Genomic DNA, 25,310 nt, shown 5'->3' with positions numbered 1-25,310 from the left:
CACTTCGGAACTGGGGGGGCCATAATCTGCTCTGGGGATAATACTGCAGAGAGTAAGCTTTGCTGAAACTCCATCAGCAAGACCACGGTTGCTAACCTTCCCTGCAAGTCACTAGAATCATCCAAATATGACCCCAAGACCCAGTCAGCAAGTGTTGTTAATCCCAACATGCGCCACAATCTGCAGCTGGTTGCACCTTGTTCTATCAATGGCTGTCAGAATAGCCTCTTAATGTTTCAATGGTAGACAGTACCTCGAACTTGTTAGTTAGGTGGATGGGTGTAATATCTTGAGTTCTCTCTAGTACCTGATTCCCCCGTATGGATGGCTAGCCCTACAACTGACACGCCACTCACAGTAAGCGTGTCAAGCAGTAATAGATCCCGTACTTCCTGGAGACAAGACAGGATCCACAGGGGAGGATAGTACTTCAAGTACCTATGGCGTCTCTGCAACATAACTCTCAGCAGCCCTCCCAGCACATCCATTCACAAAAGATTCGAATCAGTTGACAGTGGTCACATTGATTTTCAGCTGCATACGCACAACAACTAAGTCATCCTGTGGCCATGCACAGCATCCACAGAGGGACTGCACTGTGGCTGGTGCTGTATTTTACAAAATAGTAGACAAACAGCTTATACTAAGTCTGTTGATTCTCTTTAATTTTCTGGGTTTGATATGTTGCAAGTATTACCAGCAGCCTTCTAGAATTACCAGCCAAGACAGGACACCTATTACAACAGAAAATCTTTGTATAAAATGTAATGTCACATTATGAAATGTGCATTATCTAATCATCATCAAATCTGGGTAATTAGTTAATTATAGAAATAGAGGCTAATAATATATAATTTCATGTACCACTGCTAACAAAGATAATGTAATTCTCATGGAGAATCACAATGCAGTTTTAAAGAAACTATGTTTCAGATAACAACTGAGAACAAATCTACTTTCTATATTCCAAATATCACCTGTAGGGATATTCCATGTAAAGTAGGACACACAATATTTAAAGTTTAAAATTTGGTACTTTTTATATATTTTTTGAAAAGGCTGGACGTTTTACTGTATGGCAACAATGGTTTGTGGCCCACTATTGCTTACCCTTCATAATTTGTAGTCATTTTTATAACGCCATATGCTTTTCATGTGATGAGAGTGTGAATTGTTGGAGACTTTGGACCTTCATTTCAACTAACTGGCAGGTAAGAATTAGCATACCATTATTTATATTACTGTTACATACCCTAATGTATTGCATAGAGTATAAAACTGAAGTAGGTAAATTATAGGTTGGGGTAAATAACATAATACAACAGCATGAACTTTCATGCAACATGAGTCACTTTCGCATAATTAAGTTTTTATACCAAGAGAGAAGTTAGGGAAAACTTTATCTTGTTCAGTAACTTACTTCTTAGTGTGAATGTGTAACTAATATCACTACTAAAAATCTCCTAATTTCAATCAATATTGTAAAAACAGAAAATTAAATGTGTAAGGTGAGTCACGAAATCTGAGTCACAGTTGTATTATTTTAAGATCAGAAGAAGAGGATGCCCTTAGTAGCTGCAGTAAGACAGTAGGAGAAGGGAAAAGTTACAGAGTAAAGGAAAATATGAAAAATTTAAGAAGAAGCATCTGGAAGAAGCTTGAAAAAGCCAGCAGAAACGAAAGTTTCTACAGTTGAGTCAACATAAGCAAGGACTATTATTAGAAGAAAGACAAGCTAAAAATGGGGAGAGTTTGAAAAACATAGGCAACATAAGATGCAAGATCAGCAACCTAGTAAAGCAATTTGGTCACCATATAAGTCACACAGTGCTCTGGATAAAGCCATGGCTCGGGCACTGCAATTGCTTAGATTAACAGGGTACTGTCAACTATACCTGAAAATGTGAAGGTAGTTTCAATCTTGTCAGATGGACCTGCCTCACAATTTAAAAACAAATATATTAGTGCTGCTGTACCTCAATTTCAATCATTTCATAATGTAGAAATCTACTGGAACTTATTTGCTACATCCCATGGTAAAGGAGCTGTAGATGGAATTGGTGCAGTTGCGGAACAGCTAGTGGGACATGCATTAAAAAAGCGAAAATTCATAGTAACTGATGCATCAACTTTCGCTCAGGTAGCTGCAAGTACAACAACTACGCAGGTTTTTCATGTGTCTATTGATGAAATTCAAGGAATCAATGGGAAGCTTAATCTGATGCAAATATTTTCTTCAGCACCATCAGAAGGCCCTACAAAACATTAAATGCATTCACTGCTTTCACTACAAGAAAGGAGTACTACAAACATATCTGCTGTCTCCAATGAATTTTGCTGCTGCAGATCATCATAGTGAAGAAACTATGGGAAGTGTGAAAACTGGAACCTGGTACAAAGTAGAATATGACAGTAAATTTAATGCTGGAGAAGTGTGTGCAGTTTTTGGAAATTCTTACTTAATCACTGCAAGGCAGTGTGCTGGTCACTATTTGAAATGGCCTGTAAAATGTGATGAAATTATAAAGAAAATTAATCCACTTGATGTTGTCAATGCAAGAGGATATTTTCCATTTCTCTGACTTAATTGAATTTACAATTCATTTTCCCAGATGTCATGCTCTTATAATTTTTCATAGTGTTTGAAAAGTGAAATGTTAATGTTAAGTTTATCTTGTTTGGCACATAATGCCATATTTTCATTTCTCTGCTTGCAGCTAAAAAGTTTTTCCAACAAGAAGTAGGAAATAACAAGAGTCATGTATGTAACATTGAGTTGCGTGCCTGTTTCAATATATTACAATATTTCACATGTTATAAATATTTTAAAAAATCTATAACTGTCATTTTAATGTCAACCTAATATGCATTTTCTGTGATAAAAACCAGATCCATACTCCTAATAGTCTGACAACACTTTTGAGCTAAAATGCATATTGTGAATAGGATGTCCCAAATTTGCAACATGAGTCATGGCAAATTACATTCTTGTTCTTTAATTTTAATGCTCTTCCCTGCTTAAATAACACTTCAAGATCTTTGCCTGAATAACACAATTTATAATGATGATTTACAAAAGAAAATATGGTTTTATAAAAGATTAGTCAACATAATAAAACACTGATTTCAAAATTTAACACGAGTCACCATGGAATCTCCCTGTAAGTTGAAGGAAGAGCCAGTAATAAATGCATACATGCAGTAATTTTCCACCTGTGCTGTAGACTACTGCAGCAAGAAAAGGGGACAACTAATAACACACAAGGTTTTAGCTACAGAGAGTTGTCATATGTACTGATCCCTGCAATCTAACACTAATTACTATGCAAAATACTACACAATATTAATTTTAGCATGTTTGTTATGTTTAAAACTAAAACTGGATATAAAAAAAGAAAACAGTACAAATAAACAATAAAGTCACACAACAGTTTACGAGTTTTAATATTTGGAGCAGCTGACTGGGTGAACAGCAAAACAAACAGAAGAATAAAAAAGAGCTTGAGTGTTTTTGGCACACTGAACATGGTTTTCAAATCGAAGCTACCAGTGTGGCAGAAAACCAAATGTTTACAAACAGTTTGTAGATCCTACTTCCACTTTTGATTTTATGGCAGTGGGACACAGACCATTAATGCAAAACTTGTTTAGAACCTTAAGGTTCTTCATTGAGGAGTTTGGAGATGTGTATTGGAAATTAGTACAACATATGTGGGGGGGGGGGAGAGTGAGATTGCAATGGAAGACATGACAAAGACTAATGAAACTGGAGTGGTATATGAAAAGACTGATATGAGAATCTAATGGAAGTTGGGTAGTATATGAAATTAGAAGACAAGCAAAAGCAACATGGGAGCATACAGTTGAAGATAATAAAGCATGAGAAAGTCTAGAAGGAAGCTGTGGTTGGCAAACTGTTGTTTATGATTATTAAAAGCTAAATATTTGGTTGTGAACCAGTTGCTGTTCTTTGCTACACTACTTTATTAAATATTACCACATGTGATGTAATTGTTTTGGTGGGTAATAAATATATTTTCAGTACTGCAATCATTGCAATTGATGCACACACTTGAAAAGAATTCTACAACTGCACAATAATGGTAAATTTATAAAAAAGACATACTTTGTCAATAATTTAGTTTTCAAAACAGGAAGTGAATAATGATGCCACTACAAACAATATTCTGTAATTGTGAATCTCCATGTGTGTTAAGTGGAATACCACAGGCATCTACTCTCACAGTACCTGTATGTCAATTCCTATGTTCTCCAATACGTGCAGTACAACTGAAGTATCCATTGCTAAATGAAGCACCAAATGCACAATAGGCGTGGTGTAAATTGGTAATAAGAGCTGTAAGTTGTTCTGGGTGAGATTCCTCAGTGTCATAGAAATCAATAGGAAACAGTTTTTACATAATTGCTCAGTCTCTGTTATATTACAGGGCCAATTTGCAACAATTCGGTACACTCTACCGATCACATATGCTATGATTTTAGACTAATGTGGAAACGTTTTACATGTTAAGAAAGCAATACGTAAGATGGAGTTTTGTGTTTATCCATTAAATAATTTTTAACGTCTAAACTTAAAACAATAAATGTCTTACCTGCGCTATCCAACACTTCCTTGTCAATTTTATCCGTCAACAAACAAAATAGTGCATCCTTTCCTTTGATTTGCGTCATGAGTTCTGCTCTTTTCACAGGGCATTCTTGTTGCCAAACAGTGACATCACAACTGAAAGCAAATTGAACTTTTTCACACATGAAGCACGTAGACGGTTATCTGGTGGAATTAAAATTTGTTGATCCAATGGTAAGAGTATTTATTTCGATTTACCTTTCCTGCAACAACTGAATTGCAGACTGTGGCACGTTCGGACGAGTGACGTAAACTTTAAACCGTCCCATTCCTGTCGCCTGTGAGATAAAATGACTCTGCTGTAGTGACTTGTACTTTCTGAATATAATTTTACCGCAGCTGGACCATTGTTTCCAAAGGTTTTGATAAATCATGAAGAAACGTTCTTCTCTTTATTTCTGTATTCTCCTTGTCAAGCAGCTACACGTTATGGTTATCTATAAAAGCAAGCACAACTCAAGGACATGACTTTCAAAGGACATGTAAACAGAACAGTTTGGAAAGGTTATGTATTTTTTCCTACAACTTCTCTCACAGTCATATTAGCCCTCGCTTTAAGTTTTGGCACAATCAGGTCGAATTAAAGCAAAGCTACGGACCTTCGGTCCCTTCGACAAAATAGCTACGTCCGTTATTTTATATTTATTAAATCTGAAAGCCCGTAATCAATTACTTTAGTCGCTGTGAGTTTCGAATTTCGAAGTAGTGGAAGTATATTCTTCCCCATCTTGCGTATTTTACCAGTGTTAGTTTGCTTTGCCCGAAGAAATAATTGTGATCACTGCTGCGCTCTTGCGGCAACAGGTCAAACTTTTTCCAAGTGAAAGATGTTTTTTGGGATGGTAGTCAGTGCTATCTATACTTACAGACCCTCAACGACTGTTGTAAAAGGAGGAGGATACAATTTGTGCAACAAGTGAATGGAAAGGAAAGTTTCAATCAATGAGTTGGATGAGAGAGATTTCATCTGTGCGAGGATACGTAGTGCAGTTGCTCGAAACGTTTCAATAGTTTAGATTTTTATAGTGATAAGGTAGTAACTACATCGAAAAACAGTTGTCTCTCCCTCCAAATAAGTCACGCCTTTCAGTTTGTTTTCAAGAGACTTGAAGTATATCGTTGATTGGTAAGTTTCCTCAGTGTTTATGAAGCGTAAATAGAATTGCTTGAATATATATACTTCGTGTTTCATTATTAGTAGGTTAAATATAAAGAGGTGATGCATGCTAACTTTAGAGAAGTATCCTCTTCTGTCGTTATTTTATGTCAGAGTGAAAAATCTTCTTTGGTGTTTTCGTACCTGTTTTGACTTCGTTCATTAGTGAAATTATAAGATGTACTTGGGACTGACGAAAACAGATGTTAAATGGAAGTGTCAGACTTTAATATAATGTCTTGAAGTATACAACTTTTGCAAGCATTTGATCAGTGAATCTGTGACAGTCTAAATGGTAGTACCTCTTGTTTTCACGTAATAAGTTGTTTTTGTTAGGCGCGCTTGTGACAGGCAACGGCAGTTAGAAGTTACATTCGCTTAATTTTACGTAATTATACCCATCTTCAGCTAGTCAATGATTAATATGAATTAACAGTAGCTTATTTCATTCTCAGTTAAGAGCGTAATACAGAGAGAAGTTCGTGACCAGAACTCCTTAAACACAATTTTAGTGGCTTGTTTCGATATCGAAGCGTTTACACTGCTTAGCACTCTACATGTAAATAGTACGCATCAGATGAGATTGTAACTCTGGCGTTCCGAGTGTTTTTAGTGTGCGGTAAACAGCAGATGCTACTGTCAATGCGACCCGTGGTAGCTGCAGCACGTGTTGGCTATAGGTGTTGATAAAGAAAACGGTATATCCGTTGTGGATTTATGGTTGGTAGGGAATATCTGTAAAAAAATGCATACCGCAGTGGGAAAAAAATGAAAGATCTACTCAGTTGTAGTCATTGTTGTCCGTATCAAATGTAACTTTCGTAAAAATGATGTAATATTAATCAAACGAACGCAATAGATCGGAGAACATATTCGGCGAAAAATAATTTTGAAAAGTTCTTTGTAAGCCAAACTTTGTTACTTGTATCTTGAGTATCGGCGTGACAAGAACAAAGAACCATCGTAATTTTAGTGGACTAGTAGATAAAAAATTCTGGTGGCAATCTTCCCAATAGTTACGTGCAGAAATTGGCTGCGCTTGGCCTTGAATCTAGTGCCAAATGACACCACATGAGAGGTACTCTCTCGAGAGACTGCGGAACACCAGCACCAAGCAAAGCAACATTTCAGGAAATTTACGTTATATACGTAAAGATGCAATTGATTGTGTATTCTTCTAGGATTCATGCAGAAATATGTAAAAAGTGTTCGAAATTAATCGGACAAAACACTATCGGCTGTTTCATCATTGTTCCATCACACTTCACGTTAAGAATTTCAGTCTCTTTACTTACCTGTGTTTCGAAGATCGATTTGGACAGCTGCTCAAGTACGGTCAGGCAGTTTTAATTTTAAACAGCTGCTTTTATTGCGTAGCTGATGAATCGAGAACAATATAATTGTTCTAAGTATAACAAAGCAAGTCGCAGAAAACGTGTGCTTCAAACCACTGCTTCTCGAAGAAGTTCGTGCGCTTTGAAGAAACCAAGCGCCCATTCAAGATGACATGCTGGAGGACTGCCTTGTAAGAAATCAGTCTTGTTGGAGTATGTATAAGAAGACTTGTGACATATCAGTCTGGGCGAAGGCTACTGTCTCCATAAATTAACAGTAGTCTCAGGAATAACATGCTGAACTAAGCTGAATTCACATTGAACTGATTTGATCAATCTGTTTACTCGGCCGTAAGGTCTGTGAGAGAGACTTGCTTATGGATAATGCGAAAAAGGGTTAGAAAAAGCCAAAACTATCGATCCAGGTAGCTGCTGATGAAACGAATTCACAATTGGCAGGAATACCCCGGAATATGCACTGACCTTCCTGATTTTCCTTGGCCTATGAAACCATTCCAAACGAATTTTGTGGAAATTAACTAAACTGCGATCGAATTCTTTGTCATCTCTGTTAGAACATTCGGTATTCCGTTATTGTTAATGACAGATGTCTTCAGTCTGTTGAACCATAACGAAACTGAAGATACTGCCACTCTTGTACTTCAAGCGTTTCAAAAGAAGCAGGTTTTCCCCATTTTAAGGGGAAAGAGTGGAGATGGCTCGCTGGACTAAAGCCTACAAAATACAGTTTCGTGATCTTGATAGTTCATTCACTTGTGGAATTCACTGTGGGTGTATACTGAGTGCTTCACAGTACTTGCCAGATAAGCGCCCCCTGCGGCGAACTCACGGCGCGTTTTGCCATCGCAATGGAATCGACAGCGTCCGCCGTAAGGATGATTGAGTGGTTCTCAGTTGTCACAGAGTTAACAATGAAACCAAAGACCTCTTCAGTTCAGCTTAGTATAGCATGTTAGTGTGACCAGAGAAAGAAGATAAAGTATTCTTTACATTTAAAAATGAACAAGAAGTTTTTTCTGTTTGTATTCACGGGCGAAAACTGTAGGTGACTGCGAACTAAGTAGTCATAAGCAGAATCTGACTCATACTAGGGGAGCAACAGAGTAGTGATTTCCGAAATATGTGTGACTCTTGATAAATGGGTTGAAACAATGTCACTTTTAAATTAATTCTGGGAAAAATGCAACTGGAGCAAAGTACTCATCACTGGACAAACTCCGCACGCCTCACAGAAGTGACTGAAGTGTAGGCGTCCCTAAAAACGAACCCAGTGTCTGTCTTCCTACAGTAGAAAAGAAAATGACGATGGGTGCTGTCCATATTACGGCTAGGTCTCCCTAAGCAATGTAAAGGTAACCTAAATTCTCCGTGAGTAGCGGAATCAAAGGACCGCATAATAACTACCCATTCGTATAGGGCTGATAAAATGGCTTGTTTCAGCAAATGATCACAAATTATTACGGTCCAGACTTTTATGGGAAACGTTTGTGGTGATCCTGAGGGTTGTCGTTCTGTTGTTGTTGTTGTCGTCTTCGACTCGTTCCACATCATTACGAAATATCGTATTCATGATCCATGGAACTAGTATTAATCTAATCTAATCTGTCCTGAGACTGGTTTCATGCAGCTCTCCACGCTACTCTGTCCTGTGCAAGCTTCTTCATCTCCCAGTACGTACTGCAGCCTACATCCCTCTGAATCTGCTTAGTGTATTCATCTCTTTGTCTCCCTCTACGATTTTTACCCTCCACGCTGCCCTCCAATACCAAATTTGTGATCCCTAGATGCCTCAGAACATGTCCTACCAACCGATCCCTTCTTCTGGTCAAGTTGTGCCACAAACTCCTCTTCTCCCCAATCCTATTCAGTACCTCCTCATTAGTTATGTGATCTACCCATCTAATCTTCAGCATTCTTCTATAGCACCACATTTCGAAAGCTTCTATTATCTTCTTGTCCAAACTATTTACCGTCCATGTTTCACTTCCATACATGGCTACACTCCATACAAATACTTTCAGAAACGACTTCCTGACACTTAAATCTATACTCGATGTTAACAAATTTCTCTTCTTCAGAAACGATTTCCTTGCCATTGCCAGTCTACATTTTATATCCTCTCTACTTCGACCATCATCACTTATTTTGCACCCCAAACAGCAAAACTCATTTACTACTTTAAGCTTCTGATTTCCTGATCTAATTCCCTCAGCATCTCCCGATTTAATTCGACTACATTCCATTATCCTCGTTTTACTTTTGTTGATGTTCATCTTATATCCTCCTTTCAGGACGCTGTCCATTCCGTTCAGCTGCTCTTCCAGGCCCTTTGCTGTCTCTGACAGAATTACAATGTCATCGGCGAACCTCAAAGTTTTTATTTCTTCTCCATGGATTTTAATTCCTACTCCAAATTTTTCTTTTGCATCGTTTACTGCTTGCTCAGTATACAGATTGAATAACATCGAGGAAAGGCTACAACCCTGTCTCACTCCCTTCCCAACCACTGCTTCCCTTTCATGCCTCTCGAATCTGATAACTGCCATCTGGTTTCTGTAGAAATAGTAAATAGCCTTTCGCTGCCTTTATTTTACCCCTGCCACCTTCAGAATTTGAAAGAGAGTATTCCAGTTAACATTGTCAAAAGCTTTCTCTAAGTCTACAAATGCTACAAACGTAGGTTTGCTTTTTCTTAATCTAGCTTCTAAAATAAGTCGTAAGGTCAGTATTGCCTCACGTGTTCCCATATTTCTACGGAATCCAAACTGATCTTCCCCAAGGGCGGCTTCTACCAGTTTTTCCATTCGTCTGTAAAGAATTCGTGTTAGTATTTTGCAGCCGTGACTTATTAAACTGATAGTTCGGTAATTTGTCAACGCCTGTTTTCTTTGGGATTGGAATTATTATATTCTTCTTGAAGTCTGAGGGTATCTCCCAAGGCTGTCAATAGTTCTGATGGAATGTTGTCTACTCCCGGGGCCTTGTTTCGACTTAGGTCTTTCAGTGCTCTATCAAACTCTTCACGCAGTATCATATCTCCCATTTCATCTTCATCTACATCCTCTTCCATTTATATAACATTGCCCTCCAGTACATCGCCCTTGTATAGACCCTCTATATACTCCTTCCACCTTTCTGCTTTCCCTTCTTTGCTTAGAACTGGGTTCCCATCTGAGCTCTTGATATTATACAAGTCGTTCTCTTTTCTCCAAAGGTCTCTTTAATTTTCCTGTAGGCAGTATCTATCTTACCCCTAGTGAGATAAGCCTCTACAACCTTACATTTGTCCTCTAGCCGTGCCTGCTTAGCCATTTTGCATTTCCTATCGATCTCATTTTTGATACGTTTGTATTACTTTTTGCCTGCTTCATTTACTGCATTTTTATATTTTCTCCTTTTGTCAATTAAATTCAATATTTCTTCTGTCACCCAAGGATTTCTACTAGTCCTCGTCTTTTTACCTACTTGATCCTCTGCTGCCTTCACTACTTCATCCCTCAGAGCTACCCATTCTTCTTCCACTGTATTTCTTTTCCCCATTCTTGTCAATTGTTCCCTTATGCTCTCCCTGAAACTCTGTACAACCTAACTAACAGGGGATACTGAACGTGTTCAGAGGAGAAATGGTTCAAATGGCTCTGAGCACTATGGGACTTAACATCTGTGGTCATCAGTCCCCTAGAACTCAGAACTACTTAAACCTAACTAACCTAAGGACATCACACACATCCATGCCCGAGGCAGGCTTCGAACCTGCGACCGTAGCAGTCGCGCGGTTCCGGACTGAGCGCCTAGAACCGTTAGACCACCGCGGCCGGCGTTCAGAGGAGAACAGCACGAATGGTTACAGGTTTGTTTGACCCGTGGGGAAAGTGGTACAATGATGCTGAAGAAACTGAACTGACAGACTCTTGAAGATAGGCGTAAACTATCCCGAGAAGGTCGACTAACAAAGTTTCAAGAATGGGCATTAAATGATGACTCTAGGAATGTCGTCCTGTTAGATTTCGCTTATTTGGTAGTTGAGACACATCCCTAATGAAATAGGCTCATCGCTAAAGAATAAATGAATAAAAAATATTTTATATGGGACGGTTAGATCGGTGATCTTTCCTTGCAGATCGTTATGGACAAAGAGAACACAAAATGCGAAGTCATCGAACCCCAGTCTCCAAACGTTCTAGAGGTGCTGTGCGTACAGTTATGTTCTGCCAACACATGGCAGACTGATCTCTGACGTGTTCAAACGTTCGCTTAGTTTCTCTTCCTGTCCGGAATCTACGCACTGCTAGTTATGTGCGCCGCGCGAGCCAAATTAAGCGACATATTACACTACTGATTAGAAAAGGAAACATTTATCGGCGGACCCTTAAAATTTGCAGGCTCATTTACAGTAATATATAAAAAAAAACCTAGAGGCAAGGTTAAAAGAGTCACTAAAATACCACTGATAAATGCCCTGTTACAGTCTAACAGCATTCAAAGAGTCAAAGATCCATTATTCCATTCATTTTTTTTATAGCCGAAGTGGATAACTTCCGCTGATAACAGTTAGTATACCGCCTTCCACTGGTTCCTCTCAATTTACGTAGAAATCTTCACAAAGACAAAACAGAGTAACAGTATAAAGAAACAAAGGTCGAGAGTCACACCAAAACATTTCAGATACTCAAAACAAGCGTCCAGAAGTCTGTCTTTTCTGCCAACACCTCCTCCAGCTAGCTAATAGCTCCATCATTTAAAACAAGGCCTCTGTTTAGTGGTTACTCAATAAGCTGCAACACTCGAACGCAAAAACTCAACTCGCACTTCTCTCACATGACATACTGAAAGCTTTAGATCAAGGCTGTCAGATAGAAGCAGCATTTCTTGATTTGCGAAAAGCATTTGAGTCAGTACCACACTTACGCTTATTGCCAAAGGTTCAATCATATGTGGTATGAAGTGAAATATGTGACTGGAATTAGGACATTTTGCTAGGGAGGACACAGCATGTTATCTTTGATGGAGAGTCATCGTCAGATGTAGAAGTAACTTCGAGTGTGCCCTAAGGAAATGTGTTGGGACCCTTGCTGTCCATTTTGGATATTAATGACCTTGCAGATAATATTAATAGTAAAATCAGGCTTTTTGCAGATGATGCAGTTACGCATAATGAAGTACAGTCTGAAAGAAGCTGCATAAATATTCAGTCAGATCTTGATAAGATTTCAAATTGGTACAAAGATTGGCAACTTGATTTAAATGTTCAGAAATGTAAAATTTTGCACTTCACAAAACGAAAAATGTAATATCCTACGACTACAATATCAATGACTCACTGTTCGACCAACCTATACTACTAATACCTGGGTGTAACGCTTTGTGGGGATATGAAATGGAATGATCACATAGGTTCCGTTGTGTGTAAAGCAGGTGGTAGAGCTTCGCTTTAGCGGTAGAATACAAGGAAAGTGCAATGAGTCTACAAAAGAGATTGCTTCCAAATGATTTATACGACCCATTCCAGAATATTGCACAAGTGTGTGGGGCCCATACCAAATACGACTAACAGGGGATATTGAACGTGTTCAGAGGAGAACAGCACGAATGGTTACAGGTTTGTTTGACCCGTGGGGAAAGTGGTACAATGATGCTGAAGAAACTGAACTGACAGACTCTTGAAGATATGCGTAAACTATCCCGAGAAGGTCGACTAACAAAGTTTCAAGAATGGGCTTTAAATGATGACTCTAGGAATGTACTACAACCCCCTACATATCGCTCACATAGGGATCTTGAGAACAAGATTAGAATAATTACAGCACGCACAGAGACGGTCATATAATCATTCTTCCCGCGCTTCACTCGCGAATGGAACGAGAAGAAACCCTAATAACTGCCATATGGGACGTACCCTCTGTCACGCAGAGTATGGGCATAGATGCAGAAACGGGAAAACTGATAAGAACATCAGACCCGATCCCAGGGACGCAGTAGTAGATTCTTGTACGTTTTCAATACCGACAGGATAACTTTATCAATATCATTGTGGCTTACTAACACAACTTCACAACTACGAAACATTTTACATCAACGCGTCTGGCAAACATTTAGGACTACCGGCAGACTCGCCAGTATGTGAATGACTTGCGGGTGCGGAACTGGTGCCCGGTAACGCCCCAGATGTGTTTCATCGGGTTCAGAGCAGGCGAATTTGGCGGCCAAGGCATCAGTTTGAGTTCATTATCATGCTCCCCAAACCAATGAAACACACTTTTGACCTTGTGATCGTCAGTTTTCTGCTGCCCAAATAGCAAAAGTCGTCCACTACCTTGAATATCGTATCATTCGCTTCAGTTTGACTCAATTGTGATTACCTTCTTTTTATTGTTGTTGAGGTCTCGCGATAGCGTACACCTAGAACAATATAAAATTCCTGCCCAATCAAAATCCTAATCGAATAATAACAAGTATCCAGAATGAGATTTTCACTCTGCAGCGGAGTGTGCGCTGATATGAAACTTCCTGGCAGACTAAAACTGTGCGACGGACCGAGACTCGAACTCGGGACCCTTGCCTTTCGCAGGCAAGTGCTCTACCATCTGAGCTACCCAAGCACGACTTACGACCCGTCCTCGCAGCTTCAATTCTGCCAGTACCTCGTCTCCTACCTTCCATCGTGCTTGGATAGCTCAGATGGTAGAGCACTTGCCCGCGAAAGGCAAAGGTCCCGAGTTCGAGTCTCGGCCCGGCACACAGTTTTAATCTGCCAGTAAGTTTCAATTACAAGTTTGTTGGAGTTCTTCTGAAGGCAGAACAGTGGTTTGTGGCGCTTGTTATAAGACGAGGAAGAGGTGGGCAGGAGGCAGTGGGAATGGGTGGAGTAATAGGCTCTAGGAGGTGGTGCTGAGCTGTGAAATTATTCCACAAGGATAGTATATATTGTATCTGATCAAATGTATCTGGACAGCCCTATGTAGTGCAGACTAGACCACACCACTAAAAGTAACGAGAGGTGGGCCCGTTAGTGTAAAAGGAGGCGGTGAATATTGTGTTGTTAGTAGAGAAGCAGTAACAGCAGAATAAGTCAATAAGAAGAGCTAGAGCTCAGTGACTTCGAACGGGGAGCAGGTACTGGCTGTCGCCTGAATGACAAATCCATCAGGGACCTTCCAACCCTTCTAATGCTGCTCACGTCGGCTGATGGTGGTGAAGTGGAAACATGAAGGAACGACCACAGCTAAATCAAGACCAGGCAGGCCTGATATACTGACTGACGCACCCTAATCTGGCGAGAGGTCGGAATACATAACGCACCCAGGAATATTTTCTAACGTGATTGTTTTGATGGCTCACGTGTTGAGGTGTTGGGAGCCGTGATGTTACATAAGCGTACTGACCTCCGAAACTTTAAACGCGTTACAAAATGGTTCAAATGGCTCTGAGCAATATGCGACTTAACATCTGAGGTCATCAGTCCCCTAGACTTAGAACTACACTACTGGCCATTAAAATTGCTACACCAAGAAGAAATGCAGATGATAAGCGGGTATTCATTGGACAAATATATTATACTAGAACTGACTTGTGATTACATTTTCACGCAATTTGGTTGCATAGATCCTGAGAAATAAGTACCCAGAACAACCACTTCTGGCCATAATAACGGCCTTGATACGCCTGGGCATTGAGTCAAACAGAGCTTGGATGGCGTGTACAGGTGCAGCTGCCCTTGCAGCTTCAACACGATACCACAGTTTATCAAGAGTAGTGACTGGCGTATTGTGACGAGCCAGTTGCTCGGCCACCGTTGACCAGAAGTTTTCAATTGATGAGGGATCTGGAGACTATGCTGGCCAGGGCAGCAGTATAACATTTTCTGTAACCAGAAAGCCCCGTACAGGACCTGCAACATTCGGTCGTGCTTTATCCTGCTGAAATGTAGGCTTTCGGAGGGATCGAATGAAGGGTAGAACCACGGGTCGTAACACATCTGAAATGTAACGTCCACTGTTCAGAGTGCCGTCAATGCGTACAAGAACTGACCGACAAGTGTAACCAATGGCACCCCATACCATCACTCCGGGTGATACGCCATTATGGCGATGACGAATACACGCTTCTAACGTGCGTTCACCACGATGTCGCCAAACACGGATGCGACCATCATGATGCTGTAAACAGAACATAGATTCATCCGAAAATAATGACGCTTTGCCATTCGTGTACCCAGGTTCGTCGTTAAGTACATCATCGCAGGCGCTTCTGTCTGTGATGCAGCGTCAAGGGTAACCGCAGCCATGGTCTCCGAGCTGATAGTCCATGCTGCTGCAAACGTCGTCGAATTGTTCGTGCAGATGGTTGTTGTCTTGCAAACGTCCCCATCTGTTGACTCAGGGATCGAGACGAGGCTGCACGATCCGTTACAGCCATGCGGATAAGATGCCTGTCATCTCGACTGCTAGTGATGCGAGGCCGTTGGGATCCAGCACGGCGTTCCGTATTACCCTTCTGAACCCACCGATTCCATATTCTGCTAGCAGTCATTGGATCTCGACCAACGCGAGCAGCAATGTCGCGATACGATAAACCGCAATCGCGATAGGCTACAGTCCGACCTTTATCAAAGTCGGAAACGTGATGTTACGCATTTCTTCTGCTTACACGAGGCATCACAACAACGTTTCACATGCTGTTTGTGTATGAGAAATCGGTTGGAAACTTTCTCATGTCAGCACGTTCTAGGCGTTGCCACCGGCGCCATCCTTGTGTGAATGCTCTGAAAAGCTAATCATTTGCATATTACAGCATCTTCCTGTCGGTTAAATTTTGTGTCTGTAGCACGTCATTTTCGTGATGTATCAATTTTAATGGCCAGTAGTGTACTTAAACCTAACTAATCTCAGGACATCACACACATCCATGCCCGAGGCAGGATTCGAACCTGCGACCGTAGCAGCAGCGCGATTCCGGACTGAAGCGCCTAGAACCGCTCGGCCACAGCGGCCGGCAACGCGTTACACTGACACCTTTATTGTAACACTGTACTCTGTCACGAGCGTCTTTTCAGGGATGCATTCTGCCTGACTTTATTTTTATGGATGACAATGCGTGACCGCGTCGAACAGCACAGGTGGAGGACATTTGCCGGATGGAGTGGCCTGCCCATTCCCACTACTTAAAACGCGTCGAGGACGTGTGGGATGCGGTGGTAAGGCGTACTGCAGTACCTCCACACGAACCAACGACTATCCAGCAGTTGTCAAACGCGCTGCTGGAAATGGAATGCACTACCACAATAACTCCTTACTGACCTTGTGGCCAGCATGAGAGCACGTTGCAGAACACGCATTGCCCTCTGTGGTGTCCACACATCCTATAAAGAGCCATGTCTCGCCTTTTGTAATGCCCAAGGGACGATCGTGAATCGTGGTGACTAACATAATTATTGGCTTCTAACAAAAGTGTCATTTCTGTTCGTGTCATTGTGTGTTCTTTTTTCAGTTACTTTCTGTACTATACTGTAGCAAAAAAATGGTTCAAATGGCTCTGAGCACTATGGGACTCAACTTCTGAGGTCATTAGTCCCCTAGAACTTAGAACTAGTTGAACCTAACTAACCTAAGGACATCACACACATCCATGCCCGAGGCAGGATTCGAACCTGCGACCGTAGCAGTCGCGTGGTTCCGGACTGAAGCGCCTAGAACCGCTCGGCCACCGCGGCCGGCTATACTGTAGCAGTTTTTCTGTTTATGGTCCAAGTTTCATCGAGCTACTCGTATGTTATTTGGCAGTGACACATCACGCGAAAGTTGCTTTCGCCCTTACGTTTTCCACATCGGTGTATTTACTTGTTTCAGGACATATTTTAGGTGACCTGTCATAGCTGCCTAACCTGTATCCTAAAGTGTGCCGAAAGCATGGCAATGTTGGGATGCAGTTTGCAGTGTTGTTGGCGCAGTTTTCTGGTGCAGCCACCACGTAGTCAACTGCCCTCAGAGCTCATTATTCCCCTCCAAAATGTAAAGAAAGAAGGCCCATTCTTGAAAGGCCGTTGAATCAGAGCAAACATGTTGTGTGAGTGAAACGTTTCAAAAAATGGCTGTTTGTATACAGGGTGGTCCATTGATAGTGACCGGGCCAAATATCTCACGAAATAAGCGTCAAACGAAGAAAACTACAAAGAACTCGTCTAGCTTGAAGGGGGAAACCAGGTGGCGCTATGGTTGGCCTGCTAGATGGTGCTGCCATAGGTCAATCGGATATCAACTGCGTTTCTTTAAATAGGAACCCCCCATTTCTTATTTCATATTCGTGTAGTACGTAAAGAAATATGACTTTTAGTTGGACTACTTTTTTCGCTTTGTGATAGTTGGCGCTGTAATAGTCGCAAACATATGGCTCACAATTTTGGACGAACAGTTGGTAACAGGTAGGTTTTTTAAATTATAATACAGAACGTATGTACGTTTGAATATTTTATTTCGGTTGTTCCAATGTGGTACATGTACCTGTGTGAACTTATCATTTCTGAGAACGCATACTGTTACAGCGTGATTACCTGTAAATACCACATTAATGCAATAAATGCTCAAAATGATGTCCGTCATCCTCAGTGCATTTGGCAATACGTGTAACGACATTCCTCTCAACAGCGAGTAGTTCGCCTTCCGTAATGTTCGCACATGCATTGACAATGCGCTGACGCATGTTGTTAGGCGTTGTCGGTGGATCACGAAAGCAAATGTCCCTCGACTTTCCTCACAAAAAGAAATCCCGGGACGTCAGATCCGGTGAACGTGCGGGCCACGTTACCGCTGTTGGTGAATGACGCTTCGTCGCTAAATAGAACGCGTGCAAAAAATCTGTCATCGTCCCGTAATTTCTCTTGTGCCCAGTGGCAGAACTGTACACCTGTCATGAAATATGCTATTCAATACCGCTTCAACCGCAGGGGAGCTATGTGCCGAACGTCCATCATGTTGGAAGTACATCGCCATTCTGTCATGCAGTGAAACATCTTATAGCAACATCGGTAGAACATTACGTAGAAAATCAGCATACATTGCACCATTTAGATTGCCATCGATAAAATGAGGGCCAATTATCCTTCCTCCCATAATGCCGCACCATACATTAACCCGCCAAGGTCGCTGATGTTCCACTTGTCGCAGCCATCGTGGATTTTCCGTTGCCCAACAGTGCATATTATGCCGATTTACGTTACCGCTGTTGGTGAATGACGCTTCGTCGCTAAATGAACGCGTGCAAAAAATCTGTCATCGTCCCGTAATTTCTCTTGTGCCCAGTGGCAGAACTGTACACGACGCTCAAAGTCGTCGCCATGCAACTCCTGGTGCATAGAAATATGGTACGGGTGCATTCGATGTTGATGTAGCATTCTCATCACCGACGTTTTTGAGATTCCCGATTCTCGCGCATTTTCTCTGCTACCGATGTGTGGATTAGCCGCGACAGCAGCTAAACACCTACTTGGGCATCATCATTTGTTGCAGGTCGTGGTTGACGTTTCACATGTGACTGAACACTTTGTTTCCTTAAATAACGTAACTATCCGGCGAACGGTCCGGACACTTGGATGATGTCGTCCAGGATACCGAGCAGCATACATAGCACACGCCCGTTGAGCATTTTGATCACAATAGCCATACATCAACACGATATCTACCTTTTCCGCAATTGGCAAACTGTCCATTTTAACACGGGTAATATATCACGAAGCAAACACCGTCCGCACTGGCGGAATGCTACGTGATACTACGTACTTATACGTTTGCGACTATTACAGCCCCATCTACCACAAAGCGAAGAAAATGGTCCAACTAAAAGATTCATATTTCTTTACGTACTACACGAATATGTAATAAAAAATGGGGGTTCTTATTTTTTAAAAAACGCAGTTGATATCCGTTTGACCTATGGCAGCGCCATCTAGTGCGCTAACCATAGCGCCATTGGTTTCGTTCTTTGTAGTTTTTTATTTGATGCTTATTTCGTGAGATATTTGGCCCCGTCACTATCAATGGACCACCCTGTATGCAATAAGACAGGTATGTTCATGTTGGCAAACTGGGGCAAATCAAAGACATCTCAATGAAAGAATTGTACACAGCACCCCATGAAATCGGTTACATAAATGGAATTGTGATAGGTAGCCGGGAAATTATGCCGTGATTAGCTACGACTCTGGAAATATTTGCAGATTCGGTGTACATTAGATATTCGTATCCAGTGAAAACATTCACACAGTACGTTTGAAATGGTGATACAACACTTCATGGCACATGAAGAACTATGTTGCCGCCGGCCCTGGTGGCCGAACGGTTCTAGGCGCTTCAGTCTGGAACCGCGCGACCGGTACGGTCGCAGGTTCGAATCCTTCCTCGGGCATGGATGTGTGTGATGTCCTTAGGTTAGTTAGGTTTAAGTAGTTCTAAGTTCTAGGGGACTGATGACCTGAGATGTTAAGTCCCATAGTGCTCAGTGCCATTTTTGAACAATGTTGCCTAAAAGGAAATGATAGCCTCTGCGAGATCTGTTGTTCCATCGAGTTTATTGTAGAGATTTTAGCTCACCCAATATTTCATTTACAAATTCACACCAAAGCAGTTTGGATATTATTATTTTATTTTATTTAACCCTATCTGATTAGGCCATCAGACCCTCTCTTATATCGGACCAAATTTTCGCACATACATCGTAGTTACCTAGGAAATAACAATTGTAATATGACAACTCGTATTAGAATGATTTGAGTTTCTGTAGGTGCGGTGTGAGTTAATTAAGCTGACTGAACTAATAAAGTTAATACTGGCAGTACTTGTACTGCTGCAGCTGCTGCCACTAATATTGATTATAGTGATAATAATAAAGACAATAATGACAGTGTCAGATATGAAAATAATTTATAGGTGTGCAAAATAATTTTTTCTATATAGGGAGTTCTGTGGAACGGAAATTTAGTGGGAGTGGAAAATGAGGAAGACCTTGTTGGAAAGAAGGATGTACAGGGACAGTGGTAAACCTTATTGTTGCTTTAGTAAATACGTCATTAACTGTCTTCTGAATGTGGTGATTTTATTCAGTTCTCTAGTATAATGCTGGAGGTTATTCCAAAGTCAGGTTCCTGCTATTGAGAAGAACTTCGAAAAAGTGACTGAATGATGGAACGGGACAGAAAGGATTTTGCTCTGTTGGGAACGGGTGTTTCTGCCGTGTTGTTCAGACACGAGTGTTAAGAGCGGGGAGAGATACGAGGGACAGTGTTCACTGATAAGACAGTAAGGGAAAAAAATGGCTCTGAGCACTATGGGACTTAACATCTGAGGTTATTAGTCCCCTAGAACTTAGAACTAGTTAAACCTAACTAACCTAAGGACATCACACACATCCATGCCCAAGGCAGGATTCGAACCTGCGACCGTAGCGGTCTCGCGGTTCCAGACTGCAGCGCCTAGAACCGCTCGACCACTTTGGCCGGCGACAGTAAGGGAGACAGGGGGTATGGAAATCTGTGCACTTGCCTGCACGCAGGCAGGATAGTTGTGCATATGATGGTGAAAAGTAATCAAAGAGTGAAACATCATAAATATAATTAATACAGACATTCATAACCAGTTCCAGGCACCGTAAGCTTTCTTGAGAAAGACCTTGCAGAACAACATCGCTCTAATGAATGGTTGGAAGTATAAGTGTTTGTGCAAGTTTCTTTTTCAGGTCAAGAGGGAAGAGATTTTTAAATTTTTGTGGGGCCTGAAGAGATTCTGATGCCGTTTTTGCTCACTGCAGTTACGTGCCCGATTCAGTTTAGATTTTCATGTATTACTCGTGGGCTCTGCTGGAGATGGTAGTGATTCCCGATATTTCGGGCCTTGAGCCTAGAATGACCAAGCGGTACCGCTTGGGTTTGAGATGGGTTGAACCCATTTTGATAGTACACACAGGTCGGTACTAAGATTCTTGACAGCTGTCTTCAGGTTTTTAAACGCACTTATACTCACTCCTTACCAAAGACGATAGCTTTCGGCTTTCTGATCGCTGATATTTATCGGTTTCACTATTGTAGGTGTTAGCAAACAGAGCTGGACAACATCTTGTCAGTGAAACTACCTATATGGTAATAGTCACCGGATACCGCACGGAACTTGTTCTATATTTCATCAAAGTATGTATCGAAAGTTACGCTGTGTTGGCTCTCTGGGATATCTAAAACTGTAGTGGATAACATCTGAGATACCTTTCGCATCCCGGTTTACTGTAAGTAACGGGTAAGCGATGTTATGCGAGAATACTACTAATAGGTAAAGTGTATCGTCTGACAGCACCATTGCTCTCAGCAAAAACAAATGTAACACACGACGCCATAATATGCGGAAAGGCCCGCTAATGTTTGACGATGCAATTGCTGAACAATATCTGCGAACAGCTAGGACCATTAAATATCTGTGAGTATACGTACGGAGTAATTTAAAGTTGAACGATCACATAAAACTAATAGAAGAAAAGTCAGATGCCAGACAGATTCATTGGAAGAAAACGCTGCAGGTGTAGTTAGCTAACAAACCCTGTTTGATCAGTAGCATAATATTGCTACGCCATGAAGGACACTTATCAGATGGGATTGACAGAAAAAAAATAAAGAAGAGTGGCGCCTTTTGTTACGGATTCATCTAATAAGCACGACGGACTCACGGAAAAAGGAATATTTAGAGGAGGGTGTCCAACACGGGGATCGCATGCGGCCCAAAGTAAGTAACAATGCGGCCGAAGAAGTGAGCATCTGTCACACGATGGGGAAAAAAAATCCCCAAAATTCCGTTAATGTGAAGTAGATTTATGATAAATCGAATATTTTCAATTTGAACACCCGCCACAGTTGCTATTCTCTCATTGGTCCTTCCTCTTTTATCTCGGCAGCCTAAAAATGCTCGTCTTCTTCCAGTGTGGCTCAGTCAAGTGAAAAGTCTGGACGTACCTGATTTAGAGTTTTGTCCTCCTGTCGACGATAAGTTCAGATTAGGAAACGAAGAGGGAAGTAAATCGGCCGTAACATCTGGGCATTTGCCTTAACGATTTAGGGAAATCACGGGAAACTTAATTCTGGATGGCCGGCAGGAGATTTGCACCGTCGTCCTCCCGAATGCGAGTCCAGTGGTCTAACCACTGCGCTACCTCGCTCGTCAATAGTCGTGGTGAGGCTCATCGAAGTCCAGTGGCGTTGTAAATCATGGTCTGGTTTACTATCAGAATTCCTAGAATAGTCAACTAATATATTGCTTCCTCCCATGCAGGGAGAAAGACGGTGACGACAGAATCAGAGATCGTTCACACGGAGGCTTACCGACAAAATTTCTTCCTGCGCACCATTTGCGACTGGAACAGGAAGTGGGGCGTGAGGCAGTGTACCCTCCACCAAACACCGTAGGGTGGCGTGCATAGTGTAGATGTAGACCCAAAGAAGGTTACGGTTTAATGTGAAGTGGACATGATAATTTCAAGAGACGGGACACAAACCCTGGAAGTCAAGGGGAAGGAAATCGCCAATATACTGACTAGTAAAAGTGTGTGTGTGTAATGTCTGCCAACGCACCATTTTTCTAAAAGGAATTAATAATTAACACACAGGAAGGTGATCCTGAGATTGTTGTTCTTATAATAGGTATATCATTGTTTTCAGATCTTTGTCTGCAATGAAAAGATGTCAGTTGTTTCAGTTTAAACACATCGTGTAAGGTAGTAAGTAATTTAGTAAATGATAACTGCCGGCCGCTGTGGCCGAGCGGTTCTAGGCCCTTCAGTCCGGAACCGCGCGTCTGCTACGGTCGCAGGTTCGAATCCTGCCTCTGGCATGGATGTGTGTGATGTCCTAAGGTTAGTTAGGTTTAGGTAGTTCTAAGTTCTGGGAGACTGATGACATCAGATTAAGTCCCATAGTGCTCAGAGCCATTCGAACCAAATGATAACTCTAGCCCAAATGTGGGAATAAAAAAAATTATCAATCACTGTAATTTTTTTCCTGCAGATAGCACAAGTAATCTGTTTATTTTCATTGATTGCAAACTCTGCATGTAAACGCATTGTTTATGAATAAACATAAATTAGGGTCTCAAGATGGATAACAAAATGGTTCAAATGGCTCTGAGCACTATGGGACTCAACATCTGTGGTCATAAGTCCCCTAGAACTTAGAACTACTTAAACCTAACTAACCTAAGGACATCACACACATCCATGCCCGAGGCAGGATTCGAACCTGCGACCGTAGCAGTCGCGCGGTTCCTGACTGAGCGCCTAGAACCGCTAGACCACCGCGGCCGGCGATGGATAACACATCAAATCCATCATCTCATAACTAGTTTTCCAACATGAAGCTAACAAAATGTTAACCATACCAGAAAAAGGCGGTAGAATTCCTAGTCTGCCCACTCCTGTAGATATTCTCGGTAATGGAATTTTCTGTGGCGTTATTGAAAAGGAAGTGCAGAAACGATTCATTCCTGTAAAGCACTTTCTTTACACATTTTACAGAAAGATGTATCCTATTCTGCAGGTTTTGAGTTTATTAAAATTAGCTGATTGGTTGGATAGAGCTAAACAGTAACATTTGTTTCGGGAAGGAAAATGTATTTACAGTTGCTATAAGATGCGGCGACGAAATAGGGCTAACTTCTTGGACAAAACCGTAAGGAAGGATAACTTCTTGGACAAAACCATAAGCCAACAGTTAATAGAGCATGAGCTAGCAAAAAGCCTGAAGATCGTGTATCCAATTTGTCTTAATAAGGCACAAGACTGGTCTGTTCTCCATCAGATGTGGTGTAATATAACGCACTTTTTTTGTCATTCCAGACGGTAGCGTCGGCAACACGGCAAGCGCCGTTTCCAGCTTTGTATATATATATATATATATATATATATATATATATATATATATATGTGTGTGTGTGTGAAATCTTATGGGACTTAACTGCTAAGGTCATCAGTCCCTAAGCTTACGCACTACTTAACCTAAATTATCCTAAGGACAAACACACACACACACACACACACACACACACACACACACACCCGATGGAGGACGCGAAACTCCGCCGGAACCAGCCACACAGTCCATGACTGCAGCGCCCTAGACCGCTCGGCTAATACCGCGCGGCTTTGTCTAGATATAGGACATGGAGTTTAAATAGAACATTTTTTGTGTTAGTTTTACGTAGGTTGTAACAGGTAGATTTCGACATAATGATTGAAAAATGGAAAAAGTGTAGATTCCGTCACGCCTCAGAAATGGTTCGAATTTTATGAATATCTGGATTCTAACGATACATAGCTGAATAGCGGATACAAATGATGTAGTTGAGAGTCGTTACAAAATTTGTTTACCAAAGGGCAAGTGTTGGGGCCATTGATATTTTCTCTATATAAAGAGTGATTCCAAAAGTTTTACACCAATTGAATGAACTAACAGAGGAGTCAAAATACAACTACTCTGGAATAGGAACTTGTGCTGTTGGAAGTACTCATAACCCTGAGCCAATGAAAGCTTTGGAATTTCAGGACAAACGAGAACAATCAATGCACACAAACCTTAAGTTCAGCTGAGATAATGTACTGTTTATTCAACAATATTGTACGTTACAGAATGTGCCATGGCTACCGTGACATTCAGTACAAGGTAACATTCTCGTTCACTCTACCAAGTGCACCAGGCTCAGACCCTGCAAGTATGTGGCGAGAAATGTTTTTTCGTCGGGAACTGGTGTAATGCACACGAGACATTTTGATATTTCACCACAAAAAAAACGGTACCCCAACTTACGGCGCGTGTGCATTGATTGTCCTTGTCATTTGACTTTCAAAAGCTTTTAGTGACTGAGGAATACTTCCTAGACCACAAGTTTCCATTCCATAGTTCAGGGCTTCACAACATACGTGCTCGCGGAGCAAGCTGTGAGCAGCAAGGCGCGAGCACGGAGCAGCGCGAGCACGCTACCCCCACTACCGGACCAGAGCGGAGAGCGGGGAAAGTCACGTGGGGCACACAACAGCTGCCGCCAGTCAATGTAAATCCGCGGCCACCTGCAGGGATATCACTCACGAATTACTACTGCGACAAATGAAACAAATAAAGGAGAATGTACACATGCCA

At 41.4% G+C, this 25,310-nt stretch overlaps 1 protein-coding gene across 5 annotated transcripts in view; it reads right to left on the bottom strand.

Annotated features, from left to right (window-relative positions):
* Window positions 1–5,419, bottom strand: part of LOC126235903 (glyoxylate reductase/hydroxypyruvate reductase) — a 100,070-nt gene extending 94,651 nt beyond the window's left edge. For 4 of the 5 annotated variants that reach the window (XR_007544837.1, XR_007544836.1, XR_007544834.1 and 1 more), the window contains exons 1-2: window positions 4,847–5,143; window positions 4,614–4,744 (exon numbers count right to left, since the gene is read on the bottom strand). Coding sequence is in view for 1 of the 5 variants with exons in the window: in XM_049944849.1 (XP_049800806.1) it covers window positions 4,614–4,744; window positions 4,847–5,022 (307 nt within the window). In the remaining 4 variants the exon portion in view is untranslated. Of the gene's footprint in view, window positions 1–4,613; window positions 4,745–4,846; window positions 5,144–5,321 lie in introns of those variants that run through there. The other variant, XR_007544835.1, reaches the window with a different exon arrangement.
* Between the last annotated feature and the right edge of the window lie 19,891 nt (window positions 5,420–25,310).

This window comes from Schistocerca nitens, chromosome 2 (assembly GCF_023898315.1).
Source record: "Schistocerca nitens isolate TAMUIC-IGC-003100 chromosome 2, iqSchNite1.1, whole genome shotgun sequence".
Lineage (NCBI taxonomy): Eukaryota > Metazoa > Arthropoda > Insecta > Orthoptera > Acrididae > Schistocerca > Schistocerca nitens.
Note: the sequence above shows the minus strand (reverse complement) of the source record. Positions and strands in the feature narration are given on the sequence as shown.